Here is a 16,224-nt window from a genome sequence, read left to right on the forward strand (position 1 = left end):
GTGAGACAGGCTGGCTTCCCCCTAGAGCTGGCTGTCATCCACCAAAGGTGCAAGAAGGAGAAAGTGCCAACAGGACTTTAGGCCCAGGCCATGTCCTTCAGCACGGTTGACCAGGAGGTCTGTATTCTACAATTTTCAAGCTTTCTCATCAGTTAAAGAGATGTCCCTTGATTCCAATCCGGCTTTTTTGTCACTTCCTCCATTGGTCAGAACCCAAAGGGTGAATGGCTGTGACTGACATCCCCAAACTTCCCACCACAGTAACAGAAGCATGTCCCACTTGTGTCTGGAGGAAGTGTCAGGGCCTCCGCTGTCTGCCACCAGGCTTCCCTTGCAGCCACTCATTTGACAGTTTGTGCACCTTGTCTCCAGCAGGTACCAGATCAGGTAGAAACACCATCCAATCCATCAGGCAGCAGCACCCAAAGACCCACTGTGTTTGACATGGCGATTAGAACAGGTCCCAGCCATCTTTAGTTTCTGCCAGGAAATCCAGCCCTCCCCAGCCATCCTGAAGCACAGCTCCTCATGCAGGACTTCCCCACCAGGAAAGGAAGCAACATGACACAAGAGGTTGAGTGACCAAGGTTGGACATGCAGGTTGTGACTCACAGGGAGCAGGAAGCCAGAGTCCCATGGGCTACAGGGCCACCAGCTCTGGCCTGGTTGTTGGAGATGGGCCAAACACAGGGCCAAGGGTTCAATGTATGCCCCATCCACCATGTATTGGCATTTTGTCTTTCTCCCAACTAGTCACATTCTCTGTTTATCCCCAAGCACCAGGCAGTATCGGCATTGGCATGTCAGGTCCAAGGAGTGACCAGCAGGAGATTTTTCTCTACCTTGTCTGGTCAACAGGAGAGGACGGTCAGACCACCTGGCTATGGCACAGACACACTGACATGGAAAAGGATGAGGTGGTACCCTCTGATCTAACTGCTGTTAACCCCAAGAAGAGAGTAAGATGGGCTTCTGAAGCCTACACAATCATCTCTGAGTCTCCTCAGCTATAAACCTGGGTAGGAGAAAAGGTAAACGCACGTGCGCCATGACAGGGACCATCAACAGCACCCCCTTAGCCTCTTTATCATGGGGTGTCAGTGAATGGTAGCTCTTGTCATTGTCATCATCATTATCACCACTGTCTTTATCATTATCACTATCACCACCATTACCGCAAGAACCAGCAGCCAGAGCACACCTAGTAGCCATTGCAGCTACAGATGGCAGGAAGGAGGAAGGAGGGAGGAAGGGAAGAGCCTAGTTCCCAGGCAGCCTGGGCGGCCCATCTCCGTTTCATAACGTTGGTCTCCTCTCACCTCAATGGCAGAAGTAGAAGCCAGACAACCCCTCCTTGTGAAGGTGAAGACCCCAGGATCCAGGCTGAGGGAGCAGCCCCAACTCCCAAGAGCTGAACAGGGGAAACCTCCACTCATCTGCAGGTCAATTTCCCACAGGAAGCCTTGGAGGAAACACTGCAACCAGGCCGGAGCAAGGCCAGCACCAGGGCCCCTGCGGAGCTTGGGCTAGGAACCAGCTCTTACTTCTGCTGGGGCAGGGTGGGAGGGCTTAACCCATTTGTGACAGGCAGAATATGTGTCACTGTCAAAACATGGACAAATGATTGAGCTTTTATAATGAAGGGATCCTTTTTGACTTTTGACTGACTGAGGGGGAAAACTGAGGTCTCGGGTCAACTGCTAAAGCCGGCGTGGCTGAGACAGGCTTCCCTCACGGAGCACTTCACAAAAATCCATCATTGTGGTTCCCGCATGAAGGTAATGAATGGAACAAATGGGTCAGATTGCACATCTGACACACAAGACACAATCTCAGAGTTTAAGCCATGAATGGGCCTGGAGCCAGCAGGGCAACATTCCATATGGCCCCACAAGGAGTATCTGATACATGTCACACTTCAAATACATTTTCTAAAGACTTCAAAATAATACGGCAATCTGAAACAAAACAAAATCGCTGTTGCTTGGGGACAATTTCAAGAGGAAATTTATATATTTAAAGAAAAACAGAGATACCAAACTGTCACACCTCCTCCTATTTCCCAAAAAAAAAATGTAAAAAAAAAAAAAATTAAAAGAAGAAACACAGTAGAGTGTACTTTTCAGGTCTCAGTGATTTAACGGGCATGGGAAATTTCAAATTGGCATTTCCAGTTGGGAGAATAAATTCTCCGGGATGAATGTCTTGTCAGTATTGGACATAATTCCTCCACACATCACCATGGTAAATAAAAGGTGCTCAATGCATTTTGACTTGACTCAAAAGATATAAGACCTCAGTGTACCTTTAAATAAACTGTTATAAGTACAACATGGTCTTGAGGATAAATAAACCTCCTGACTTGTTCCCACAGGTTTAAAAACTTAACAATTAGGTCCCATACTAACGCTGGGGCTGAGACAGCTCCTTGCATCACTGAAGCCAGGCCGAGGGCAGGGGCTCAGGAGGGAGGCAGATGGCTGACACCTCTTCCACTCAGGCAGTCAAAGTGCCAATGGCCCCTTAAACCCAAGGCTGAGCAGGGAGGCCACCCCCAGCTGCGTGTTGCCTGGTCAGGAGTCACTGTCCTCCTTAATTCCATTTCATTTGACTTTACCTGGACAAATCAAATCAAAGCAAACAGCAGGAACCACAGTACAACAGAAGATTGGCACTTCTGAGGGATAAGATCCAAGACCTTCACAATTCCCGAGCCCACAAGCACCACTATGGAACAGATGAAAAATTTAGGTGATGCTTTTGTGTCCTGAATGTGGGCTATGACAGGTAAAGGTGCCAGAGAGCTGGGGGATGACAGTGGCTCTCCGTCTCCCAGCTAAGAGAGCTGCTCTCCCTTAACCATCTGCCTTGCCAAGTACTTTTCAGTCTTAGCAAAACGGCAAATTACCACATAACCTGGACTTTTCATTCTTCTGTGAAACCACAAATGCTATGGCCTCACATACAGAAGCCAGTCTACTTAGCAATCTTCAGAGAGAACCTCTGAAGCAATCCTGGGATAAACAGGACTCCTCAAGATTTAAGATATTGAGTCAGGGGCTGGGCGTGGTGGCTCACACCTGTAATCCCAGCACTTTGGGAGGCTGAGGCGGGTAGGTGGCTTGAGCCCAAGAGTTCATGACCAGCCTGGGCAACATGGTGAAATCCCCATCTCGACAAAAAATTATCCGGGTTTGGTGGCATGCCTGTGGTCCCAGCTATCCAGGAGGCTGAGGTGGGAAGATTGCTTGAGCCTGGGAGGTCGAGGCTGCAGTGAGTCACAATTGTGCCACTGCACTCCAGCCTGGGCAACAGAGTGAGACCCTGTCTCCAAAAAAATATGTGAGTCAGGGCTTGCCAGATGTCTGAAGCAATCAATCTCTGAGGCAGGAGATAGGAGAAAATTCCAGAAACTTGCATAACAACTAAGGCTTTAGAGCAAGTTTGTCCAACTTGTGGCCCACAAGCCACATGTGGCCCAGGATGGCTTTGAATGTGGCCCAACACAAATTCATAAACTTTCTTAAAACATTATGAGATTGGATGGGGGTGATGGCTCACACCTTTAATCCCAGCACTTTGAGAGGCCCAGGCGGGCAGATCACGAGGTCAGGAGATCGAGACCTTCCTGGCCAACATGGTGAAACCCTATCTCTACTAAAAATACAGAAATTAGCTGGGTGTGGTGGTGCGTGGCTGTAATCCCAGCTACTCAGAAGGCTGAGGCATGAGAATCACTTGAACCAAGGAGACGGAGGTTGTAGTGAGCCAAGATGGCACCACTGCACTCCAGCCTGTTGACAGAGCGAGACTCCGTCTCAAAAAAAAAAATATATGATTTTTTTTTTTTAAGCTCATCAGCTATTGTTAGTATTAGTGTATTTTATGTGTGGCCCAGGGAAGCCAAAAGATTGGACACTCCTGCTTTAGAGTTTTTCAACATGCCGATCATAGTCATATATTCAATGTTTCATTCATTTACATTAAAATCTCCTATTTGGTTTAAATACTTACATCATTTTCTAAAAAGTTAAACATGCTTCTTTCAGCCAACTCCTTTGACTCTTCAAATTTTTCTACCGCTTGTCTGACTTCTTCATCTGGTATCTTACCTACTCGTTTCTTTTTATAATCATAATCCAGGCGGCGGCCTTCCAGCTTTTTCAGGTGATGCTAAAAAAAGAGAATGGAGTCCCTCAGAGAGGTGCTACATTCAAAACCTGGCACAAAAAATTATTTCTATTAAAATGTCATTGCTTTTTCTCGGCCTAGATTCCAGAGGGCAGGAACCCACCTTACACTGCTGTTGGGAGCACCTCAGCACCTGATGGAGGCTCCTCTCACTTCAGGTGCTCAAGGAATATTTGTGGAATGAATGAATGAATGAATGAATGGACAGATCGGTGATAGAATAAATGAGTGTCTTTATGGAACATAAAGATGCAGTAGCCATGCTCAGATATTATTTTCCAGTGTTCTTTACACGATCCCTCACTTCAGCCTTCTTAATGTCCAGATAATTTCTAACCAGGTTAACCAAACAAAACACAGTAGGAACATTTCTTTCGGCACTATTGTCAACTACTGACTAAGTAGTAGACTATAAAATCACAAACTTCTACAATCCCTTAGAATATTAACGGATCTCCATAAAGTTCCCAAACAATCAAGAAATAAATTGCTTAAAACGCTGTTAATGAATGCAAAGGAGATTCACAGACAACCTCTGAAACAGTAAAATTTCTAAACAATATTATAACCCCTTTAACAAAATATAACAGTTAGAACTGTCCACTCATGGAACAGGCTGCCTTGCGTAGCAGTAGGTTTCCTATCACAGTTTGTGTCCAAGCAGAGAGACCCTGTGTCAGAAACAGTGTCGAGTGGGATAGCTATACAGGACAAGGGAGGGGTCCCTGGAGAGTTTATGGCTGTAATCCTCGGAAATCAGATACTGGGCATCGAAAGTGTATGTAGAAACTAATCATCCCACTGAAGCACGGGGATAGCTTGCACTATTCATTTTAGCAGGAAGCACTGCTTCTGACTTCCATGACTTGGTGAAAAGAGCACACAAGACCCAGAGAGTCAGAAGCATCTCTCTCCTATGCTCTGTGACTTTGGGCTGGTCCCTAATCCCTCTGTACCTCTACATGAACACCTGAAAGTCAGCTGTATGTCAAATGGACAGGCTTCTGACCCCTGATTTCTGAGCGACACAGAGCATAGCTGAGACTATGAAAGGCTTCCTAAACCTTGGACTCTTAACTTTCCATCATCCACATAATTTAAGTTTAGATTTACAGTTCTATATCAAACAGCAGCTGAGTAACAAGATGGCATTTAGAATACTATTTTGTTGCATAGGGAACTGCAACATTTCAGAATAAGTGTATTTTACACATTTCACCCACTTACTACTCAGGACCACATATGTGTCTGTGGTTGGCCAGGTGGAGGAGCAATGCTGACTTTTCATATGACCTTCCTCCATGATGACAGCACAAGAAGAAATAAAACTTGCTATATGTCAGCAAAGGAGGCATTTGGTTTTACAAGTGTGCATTTGGGGGAGATGTTTTGGCATCCCCAGAACCCAGACTGTCACTTCTCTAGAATCAACCATTCAAAAATAATTTGTAAAAACATCTCCTGTACCCCACTAACATATGCACCTACTACGTACCCACAAAAATTAAAATTAAAAAAATAAAATAATGTGTGAGCACAAACCACGTGGCAGGCTTGTGACTACAAGGAACAAACCACGATCCCTCACCCCGAGGAATGGACTGCCCAACATGAGCAAAAGGTAAGCAACAGTGCTCATGGCACAGGGGCACAGAAGGGGTACCCCACGGAGTCTAGTGAAAGAACAGCTTCCCAAAGGAAAGCACATCCGAGCTGAGGGGAAAGGTGACTCAGCCAGGAGAAGGAGTGAAAGGACAAAGACAGCAAATAGCAAGAAAGCACAAAGCAAAACGTCACCAGGGAGCTGGAAATAACTCAATGAGGCTGGGCGGAGTTCATGTGGGGAAGGGGTGGCAATAAGGCCACAGAGGAAAGGAGGGGCCAGGCTGTGAAGGGCTGAGGGGCTGTATCTTCCCCCCCTGCCAGTGGGCAGCCAGGAAGGTTTGCAGGTCAGGAAGGGTGCCCCGGCTGTGGGCTGCAGAATGGACAGGAGGGAGTGAGATGTGACGCCAGGGGTCAAGGGCAGCTGTGCTGATGTGCGTAAATGTTAACAGGAAGAAGCCAACAGACAGAAAGGGAAAGAATGAAGATACAGCAGAGAGGACGATGGATGTCACAATGGCCCTGAGGAGGTGAGAGGTGACAGACCTTGCAGCCCAGAGGAGGACTGGCTTGAGAGCAACAGGGACACGTTTCCCCTGAGATGGAAGAAGAGGATGGTATGAGTGACGGGGCCAAGGGGTGTGCAGGTGGGGAGTGGGATGTTTAGGGAGCTTCTGAATGAGTGCTTTCATTTCTCACTCAAACTTCCTGAATTCTCCCTCATACCCTTTTCTTTCAGCAGAAACTCTAAATACATTGCCTGGACAGGCATCCAGGGCTTTCCATGACTCTCAGCCTTTCCTCCCTCCACAGCACCCCCACCCCTACACACCCTATCCCCTGGCCATACCACACAACCGAGGTTCCCGAGCCTGCCTGTTCTCACAGCCCTGGCCCTCTGGTCAGCTTGTGCTGGATATTTTGCCCACCCCAGTCTCCCAGTCTGCATGGCCAGCTTCTCCTCCTCTGAGAAGCCTTCCCTGACCCAGCCAGGCTGAAGGAGGTGCCTCTCCTTCGTGTCCCTGGGCTCATCTCTTCAACAACTGTCAAAGTGTATGGTATCTGTTGACTTGTCTCTCTCCCCTGCACCTGTGAGCTTCACAAGGGCATGCACCAGGTCTTGTTTAGCCATATATGGCCAGTGCCCACCACCACTGTGGCAGGGCAGAGCAGGCTCTCTATACACAGTTGATGGATGAATAAATAAATCAATGAATGAACAAAGGAAGAACCAATAATCTGACATCCATCAGTTCCTTCTCTGGCCCCTGGAATATGGAGCCACCTCAAGGCCCACGGTCCAAGCAGGGAAGGCCACCCAAGCTCACACATCCCACCAGCCTCATCTCTGTCACATAGGCTAGACCAGTGGGGGTTCACACTTCCCCCTCGAGTTCTGGAAAGGATGGGCTGGAACAGTGGTTTCTGAACATTAGCGTGCATCAGAATCACCTGGAGGACTTTATAAAACACAGACTTACTGGGCTTCACCCACAAGATTTCTGATTCAGGAGATAAGGGATGGGGCCCAAGAATTTGCGTTTCTCACAAGTGATGCTGATGTTGCTGGTCCAGGGACCACACTTTGAGAATCAATAGGTCTGAAGAAGGGAAAACAGGATATGCCCAAGGCTCAAATGACCTCCAAGCTGAGATCATGCTGAAGGCACCTGGAGGAACATCTTCTGTACATATCCATAAGACGGTGCTTGTACCTCCAGAGTAGAAGTCCCTGGTGGGGTAGAAGTCTCCGGGCTGTTTTTGCACATCTACAAAAATGCCACCATGCAAGTGGCATGCAAGTACCTCCAGGTACCTGAAAACTCCCATGCATGCCATTTTTAGCAGTTTTCCAAATGAAAAATTCAATTTCTAGGTATTGATCTTCTTGAGAAGTAATGGAAAATAATGACCACCAGGGCAACGCATCAAAACATGCAACTATGGTACGATTTTGATAATAAGAAATCCACTATAAAGCTATGTAATTACTTTGTTTAGCCTGGCTTAGAGCTGGCTTCAACTAAATACAGAATTTCCAGCTGAAAGAACATGGCTTACATTCCCTCCTATTATCCTGCTTCATCTCCAGGGCAGAGAGGGCTAATGGATCCTGGCACTCTTTCCCAGTGAGCCCAGGAAAATAGAACTGAGTTATTTTTACCCTACTCACAAGCATCATAAGATGATGCTTTCAGTCTGCTGAAACGTTCTAGTGATTTTAAATATAAACATCATCTTATGTAGCAACAGGTATATTTATACCCTGGAAGACTTACCCCAATCTCTTTTAAATCTTTATCTTGTAGTAACTGAAGTGGATCAATAAAAGTTTGCTTTACATTAATATCAAGAGAGTCTTTCACCTCAGCCATTAGCTTCATGGATTCACCAACTTCTATCAATGCATTGCCTTGAATAGAAAACATAAATACAAAAGGTTCTTTGGGAACACTACTCCAGGTTAACAGTGCTATTTATTTCATTCTTTACCAAAAGTTTGTGGATGATGGTGTAGCAAGGTCCTTGCTCCGGGACCTCTGAATCCTGGATCAGAATGAAAAAGAAAAAGCAAGTCTTCCTATTTTCTGTATTTTCCTCTCTATGTTCTGCACTTTCACCACCACAGAAAATGCAACTGAGGCTAGCAGACCGAAGTACTTACCATTTGGACCACTAGATGGAGATAAAGATCCTTTCTAAAAAACTGGTAATTTGGGAAACTGGCACGGAGGGTTCCTTAGAAGCTTGAGAATAAAATCTCTTTGTAAACAATGAAAGGATTCACTCATGGGGCTAAGTGTTAACCAGTAAAAATTACAATAGAAATAAACCAACAAAACATCTCAGCTTCCAGCCATGGGATCTTCTCAAGGCTACTCCCTGTATCCTTCTAGAAGGTTCTAAGCCTCCCTGCCCTCTCTGATGTCAAAGAAAGCCTGCTGGTGTCACATGGGACATCCTGTCAGCAGGGTGAGGTGGGGGTCTGCTGGTGCATTGGAGCCCAGACCAGCCTTCCTGGCTTGGGTAGTGGCAGGTAGTTTTTCCTGGATTACAGCGTGGTATCTCAGTCCAGTTAATCGGCAGTAATTTGCCAGATTATTGCAAACCAGGTGCCCTCTAGTTCTCTGTACAATGAGGGTTGCAGGGTCTCCAGAAAACATCTCTGGGAAATGCTGCACTAGAATGAACTATTTTTCCTATATTTGGGTTTTTCCAAATTGATCTTGTAAAAAGATGGAGATTGGGTTGCTCAATTCCTAGGCTTGAAGAAGACCGTAAAGCCCAGCCTAAGTCTGACCTTTGAGTTGTTTCACCCACCAGGCAAGGGCATGGACAACTTATTCACCTGTAAAATAGAGATGGCAACATGTGCCTCACCTCCCTTAAAAAAAACAGAAAGATACTAAGGAGGACCTTGCAAAACAGAAGTAGGAACCGTTACTCTAAACTAAGGCTTCCCAGGACTCCATACGGACCCAGTGGTAGTTTCATTCCTCCTTGGAAGCTAAATTTCCTTAGCTCAACTCTCTAAAGTGTGTCTAAATAATTCCTAAATGAAGATGAAATGTCCCTTCCTAGCCTGTGGACTCCTTCCTGCCCAAATGGTGAGAAATGGTATTGCCTGACCCCCCCACACAGCCCCTCCGCCACCAGTGCCAGTGCCTCACAATGTCAGCTCATTTCGCCTTGACAGAAACATTTTCAAATGCATTGTAGACTCCAAAGATGATGCTCTGAACATGGGCCGCCACCTCCCTGGAATCAACATTCCCTCTCCTTGCCTGAGACTGGCGCTGTCGAATTCCATGGGTGTGGGGCTCAGCCTCCACCCACTGAGGTTTCTGTACTGTAGGAGGTCCCAGCATGTGGCCCCCCAAAAGAAAACATCCAACGGCACAGCCTTTTCCTTGGAACAGCAGAAATCCATCTGTTCCTGATGCCCTGCTGACATCAGCTCTCTTCCTCATCCCAAGTTTTTTTCGGTTGCTGAGCACCTGGGAAGCTACCAAATTGTCTGGCTGTTGCCAAGGCCTGATAGATGGCAGGAGTGTCCTTGGATTTCAAGGCCTGCCTGGCAGTTTCACCTGCTCCCTTCACTGATGTGCCTTCAGAGTAAGAAACAGGCCATCTTGTCCCCATTGGCCTTTAGAATAAAATAAAATTCACATTATACTGCTCTGAGGGATAATATTACCCTTCGTCACTAATTAATTCATGTTTTAATGCTTGAGTTTTAACATTTTTTTCAAAAGATATTTCCTCCAATTTCCTAGAATGATTACTGTGGCCAAATATTTGATTTCTCAACTTCCATCTCTTCCATCTCCTGCCTTGTTACCACTACATGAATGGCAAATATGCCAAATTCTTTGGGAATACTTAATATATTAAATCCAATTCATCCTCAATGTAATGTATTAATTTAAATGAATCTCAATCAAAATTTAATGACTTTTTTAAATAAAAGGGACTTAAGTTTCACCTGAAAAAATAAAACCAGTAAGTGTGTCCGTGAACTTTTTGCAATACAATACCTAAATTTTTAGTAAAATATATTAAAGTATGTTTTAAAACTTCAATACTTAAAACAATATGACACTGAATCAAAACAGGATATAGATCAAGAAACGGAAGAGAAAGACCATAAACAAACTTAACGTATAATAATTTAGCCTATAATAAAAGAATCATTTCAAATCATCAGGAGAAAGTTGGACTTTTCAATAAAGTACTGAAACAAGCTATTTATTTGTTAGAAAACAAAATTAGAACCCTATTGCACTGTAGCTCCAATAAATGCAGGAGCTTAGAAATTTAAAGGCAATAAAAGAAAACACAGGATTCAAAAACAAGTATAAATAAACATTTATATCATTTGCCAGGGAGTGGGATGAAAAAGATTTTCTAAACATGATTCCAAAAAGCTAGAAACCATATAGGAAGACTAAAGAGCTTCAGTAAATAAAAAATAAAAATCTCTCTCCATTGAAATGACCTTCATATACAAGGTCTGAAGGCAAATGCTTACCTGGGACAAAGCTTCATCAACATACAAGACAGCCAATGAGCAAATATCCTGACCATTTAAAGAGCTCATGAGACAGGAGGGGGCAAAATGGACCTCCTAATGCAAAAGCAGGCTAAGGACACAAACACACAATTCACAAAAACAATGACAAACACAAATAAAAATTCCACCTCACACGTGATCCAAAAGATGGAGTTAAAAGAGCAATGAGATATAATTTTTGTATACTACATATCAAATGATCAGTTATTTAAAAGTAAACTAAAAAGATAATCTCTAGGGTTAGGAACTGTGTAGGGAAGCATTCCCTCACTCACTCCTGGCAACAGTGTCAAATGAGTGTAACCCTTCTGAAGGGTGGGTTGGGAATATGCTTTCAAAACCTGAAAAATAAGCATACTCTTGACTCAGCAATTTTATACTAGAAATGTTATCTAAATTATGTCAAAGAATATAATTTTGGATGTCCCCAAAGATTTACCTATGAAAATGGTTATTGTAAATGCTATGTAAAATGTTTTTACATAAAGAAACATTTATTTAGTAAATGGGATTGGCTGAACAAACTATGATACATGGAATATTATGTAGCCATTAAAAACAATATCATGGAAGATTAATTATTTTATGATATGGATCATTATATAGTCAGTGTTACCAAAGAGTATATGTACTATAGCCTTATTGTAGTTTTTAAAAGTACATATGAATACATATAAGAATAAACAAGGCATAAAAGATACACAACAAGCCAAGTGCAGTGGCTCACTCCTGTAATCCCAGCAGTTTGGGAGGCCGAGGCAGGCAGATCACTTGAGGTCAGGAGTTCAAAACCAGCCTGGCCAACATGGCGAAACTCTGTCTCTATTAAAAATACAAAACATTAGCCAGGCATGGTGGCTTGAGCCTGTAATCTCAGCTACCCAGGAGGCTGAGGCATGAGAATTGTTTGAACCTGGGAGGCGGAGGTGCAGTGAGCCAAGATCGCACCACTGCCTTCTAGCCTGGGCATAGACCTTGTCTCAAAAAAAAAAAAAAAAAAAAAAAAAAAAAAAAAGATACACAACAGAGTTTAATTGCGCCTATCGGTGGATATGGGATTATGGGTGATGTTAGTATTTTTCTTTATTTTACTTACCTATGTTTCCTAAACTTCCTGCAATTAACATGTATTACTTTGGTAATATGGAAAAATAACAAAGGTTGTTAAACTGAAGGGTTTGTGCATAACCTAAAACCATACTGGAGGAGTTCTCAGCTCCCCCAGGTGATCTCTGAATAACTCACCAAAGGTGGAGTCTTCCCCGAGCTCCTTCCCGTATTTCAGCATACAGTCCCCCAGCAAGCCTTCCGTCTGCGGGTATCCTGTGGTCTTCACCTGCCCTCGGATCTTCGACACAGTGTTCAGCATTCCTAGCTTAGCTCTGTATGCTTAAAAACATTGTCATTTGTAATTCTTTAAAGTTACAAGGTGGAGTGACAGGTACATAGCATTTAATAAACACAGCTGCCAAAACTGAGGTCATCTTAAACAAAATGCCAGAGACCTGAGGCCTGAAACAATTCTGTGTGAACTATTTAATTTTCTCACGTAATTTTCTAGGTTATTTACCAAGGTGGGTGCTAAGTGCACTGTTCCACAGCCATGATGAACCATAGAAATGATGCCGCACATCAGCTGGGCGCAGTGGCTCACACCTGTAATCCCAGCACTTTGAGAGGCTGAGGCCGGTGGATCACCTGAGGTCAGGAGTTCAAGACCAGCCTGACCAACATGGAGAAACCCCGTCTCTACTAAAAATACAAAAAATTAGCCAGGCGTGGTGGCACATGCCTGTAATCCTAGCTACTCAGGAGGCTGAGGCAGGAGAATTGCGTGAACCTGGGAGGCGGAGGTTGCAGTGAGCCAAGATTGCTCCATTTGCACCCCAGCCTGGGGGACAAGAGCGAGACTTCGTCTCAAAAAAAAAAAAAAGAAAAGAAAAGAAATGATGGCGAACATTACTGACTTGAAATAATAGTGACCAGGCTTTTGTGAGCACCACCCCTCAAGTGAGACCCTTTGGAAAGCTTGCAGTTGCTGACACGTGAAGTCAGACACTGACACCTGTGTGACACTAACATGCTTTTTTTGTTTGTTTAAATGTAAACAAAAATAGAATTGCCGAGGAGGATGTTTCAAACAACCAACTGGTCATTAACACACACCACATGCGCATGCGCGCGCACGCGCGCGCGCACACACACACACACACACACACACACACACACACACACACACACACTCTGCTCCCAAGGACTGATTCAGCCTAATGATTTTCAGTATTATGGCAGGCAGGTGCTGCTGTTTAGGAGGCAGAATCATAGAAGGAGACAGACCACCCCACCCCTAGTGAACACTAGCCTTGTGTGGCTGGTCCCAAGGTGTAGCTCAGCCCCTGCTCCCTAGGGAGGTGATGCGCATCACTACATCTTACCTTCCTTTCCTTCCTCTGACTCAGGCAATGAGTATTTACTCATTGTTGCACTGGGCCCTGTGCAACAACACACTGTGCTCATTACTGGGACTCCAGAGACAGCCTTTGTCCTCAAGGAGCTCAAAGTCTAGTTACTGGGAGGCAGAATATACAGGACATAATTATGAAAATAAAGTCCAGTGTGGTGCAGGGAAAGGGAAAGGCAGCAATATGCTGAAGAAAGATGGAAGGATGCCCTAAAAAGTATAGAGAATAGTGTCAGTAACGTGTAGAAGAAGGAATACTATGGCATAATCAGTGGACAGGGAGTAGGCTGGTTTGACCTAAAAAGATATTAATACAGGACAAAGTGGGAGATAGCTACGGGAAAATGTGAGTATGAATTGAACAGCAAGCTCAGGATTTGAGATTTCATCCTGCAGGTGAGAGAGCGAATCACATACTAGTTTGTGGTATTCGAGATACTTTTAGATAGTCAAGAGATACACTTTTTTTCCTACTTTAATAATTTTGTACTTATTTTTAATGTATTTTAAATCAGTGCTTCCCAAACTTGAATGTGTATGTAAATAACCCAAGGATCTTGTTAAAATGTACAGTGATTCCATCGGTCTGGGTTGAGCCTAAGATTCTGCATTTCCAGCAGTAGACCGCACTGTGAGTAGTGACATTCCCGTGCCAGCTGTGAGTGCCACTCACATTCACCTGACATTCACAGTGCCAGCCTTTTTTGTTGTTGTTTTGAAACAACAACTGTTTCCCAGGCTGTAGTGCAGTGGTATGATCATGGCTCACTGCGGCCACAAACCCATGGGCTCAAGCGATCCTCCCACCTCAGCCTCCTGAGTAAAAATAGGACTACAGACGCGTTACCACACCTGGCTAATTTTGAAAATGTTTTGTAGACATAGAGTCTTGCTACATTGCCCAGGCTGGTCTCGAACTCTTGGCTTCAAGCAATCATCATGCCTTGGCCTCCCAAAGTGCTGGGATTACAGGCATAAGCCACTGTGCCTGGCCAGTGCCGGACTTTTGAACCTCACATTTATCCTCAAAGCATTTATCCTCCAGGTCCCCAGGCCCAAAGGCTTCACTCCCACACACACACACACACACACACACACACTTTCTCTCTTTCTTTCTCTCTCTCTCTGCCCATCTTTCCCACTGTCAGAGGGGGGTGTGGGATGCAGCAGGTATGTGGGTGAGAGCCATTAAACTGGATAAGAGGTTGCTAGGGCTGCCTCTTCTCTAGGAATAACCAGAGACCTCTAGCCAGTGGACACTTTTATTGTTGGCCAACACCTCCTTATCCCATTCAAGAGTCAGCTGGTTGAGGGTGAAGTATCTGTCTGATTTCACAGTGTATTCCAGCACCCTGAAATCCTCTAGTGCAGAGAAAGCACTTATTAAATATTTGTTGACTGATATATCAGGAAAAGAAATTTGTATGGCTGATTTCAATCACTGATGTGGCCAGGGAGAAGATACATTTTTATGGTTTTCAAAGCTATTATCATCAATACAATTGTAAAGAACTTTAGACCTGCCTGGATACATCTGATAAAATTTATATTCTTAAATTTTTACTTTCTAAATTTTCAAATGGTTAGGTTTGTGCTGATTCCTACAGTCAAGGGAATCACAGGAAGTCTACGCAAATAATAAATTCGTAAAAAGGAAAGGCGGCGTCAGAAATCCACAGAACTCAAGGCTTGGGCGCCCTCTATTGGTTCCTATAATTTACAACCTGGGAAAATTTTATCAATAAATGCTGCTTGGGGACCTAGACACCCAGACCTTCAGTGGAGAAGCTGATGTGACACTGGATTTAAGCAGTCTTTCGTATTCACCACACCTTGTTTCTCCAGCATTTAAGCCATGAAGAGAAAGCTTTTTCAAATTAACATATACCTCTATGTATATGGTACACAAGGGCAGAATTTTTTAAAAAATTATAAAGAGGAAAAATAAGGGAGTAAGAAAATATTTGCCAAATGTTTAGTGGCTTTCTGAAGCAACTCATAAAAAACCTTTGTTCAGTGCTCTCTTGTTGCTACGACCAGCACTCCATTCGGATGATGTCAACTGAAGTTCACAAAAATAGCTGTTCTGTTTCTCATCAGTAGGACTGAATGCAACTACCTTTGGTCACTAGAGACTCAGCTTTAAAAACTGAATTTCATTATTGGGACACAGACGACACTGTTTCTACATTATGTCAACTAAACACCAAGTAAACATGGGTTATTAGGGTCTGTGACAGCAAATGAACAAGAGAATATTTCAACTTTACCTGGATTTGGCTGAAGATATTCAGTGGTTTTTGAAAGAATTTCTGCAACAACTTTATTGGTAACATCTATTTTCTTAAAAGCAAAATTTAAAAAAAGTTAGTAAATGACAAACTCAATAAATTCACAAAAGAACAAATAGAGGAGTAATTTTCATTAATTTAATTCTTCTAACACCATTATGATGATTTTAATCCAAATGAACATTTTCAACATTTTTGGGAGCGGTGGTATTTTCTCACTTTCTGATTTTTGGAACATCACTTCCTTCAAGTGATGTTGGAGAACATTAATTTACTTTTCCTTTTAACATTAAAATGAATATTAAGGTAATATTTAGAAAATCTGGAAAAGTTATTATGCTCCACTAGATTATTAGATATACTTGGAAGTCTCTCAAAACTATAGATATGAAACAAACTCTCCTTATCTGCCAGGTGAACTTGAATTTCTACACTTATATAAGGATGCCACAATAATGATTCATATTAGCAGCTGCCTCAGTAATCAACACTAAAAGAATCATAATCATTAGTATTATATTATAATACAATAAACATATTCATTTGTGCTATGGTCAGAAGATGTTAACATCAAAGTTTTCCCCAAATGTTCCCTGAAAGTTAAC

General features: G+C 43.6%; 1 protein-coding gene across 9 annotated transcripts in view; it reads right to left on the reverse strand.

Moving 5' to 3' along the window:
- The window catches only part of SH3GL3 (SH3 domain containing GRB2 like 3, endophilin A3), a 169,468-nt gene that overhangs the window by 41,106 nt on the left and 112,138 nt on the right, over positions 1–16,224 (reverse strand). For 7 of the 9 annotated variants that reach the window (XM_054451690.2, XM_054451688.2, XM_054451687.2 and 4 more), the window contains 4 exons: positions 15,599–15,671; positions 12,113–12,256; positions 8,073–8,206; positions 4,015–4,173 (listed from right to left, as the gene is read on the reverse strand). In XM_054451690.2, coding sequence (XP_054307665.1) covers positions 4,015–4,173; positions 8,073–8,206; positions 12,113–12,256; positions 15,599–15,671 — 510 coding nt within the window. The remainder of the gene's footprint in view (positions 1–4,014; positions 4,174–8,072; positions 8,207–12,112; positions 12,257–15,598; positions 15,672–16,224) is intronic. The other 2 variants (XM_054451695.2, XM_054451694.2) reach the window with 1 other exon arrangement.

This window comes from Pongo pygmaeus, chromosome 16 (genome assembly GCF_028885625.2).
Source record: "Pongo pygmaeus isolate AG05252 chromosome 16, NHGRI_mPonPyg2-v2.0_pri, whole genome shotgun sequence".
Classification (NCBI taxonomy): Eukaryota; Metazoa; Chordata; class Mammalia; order Primates; family Hominidae; genus Pongo; species Pongo pygmaeus.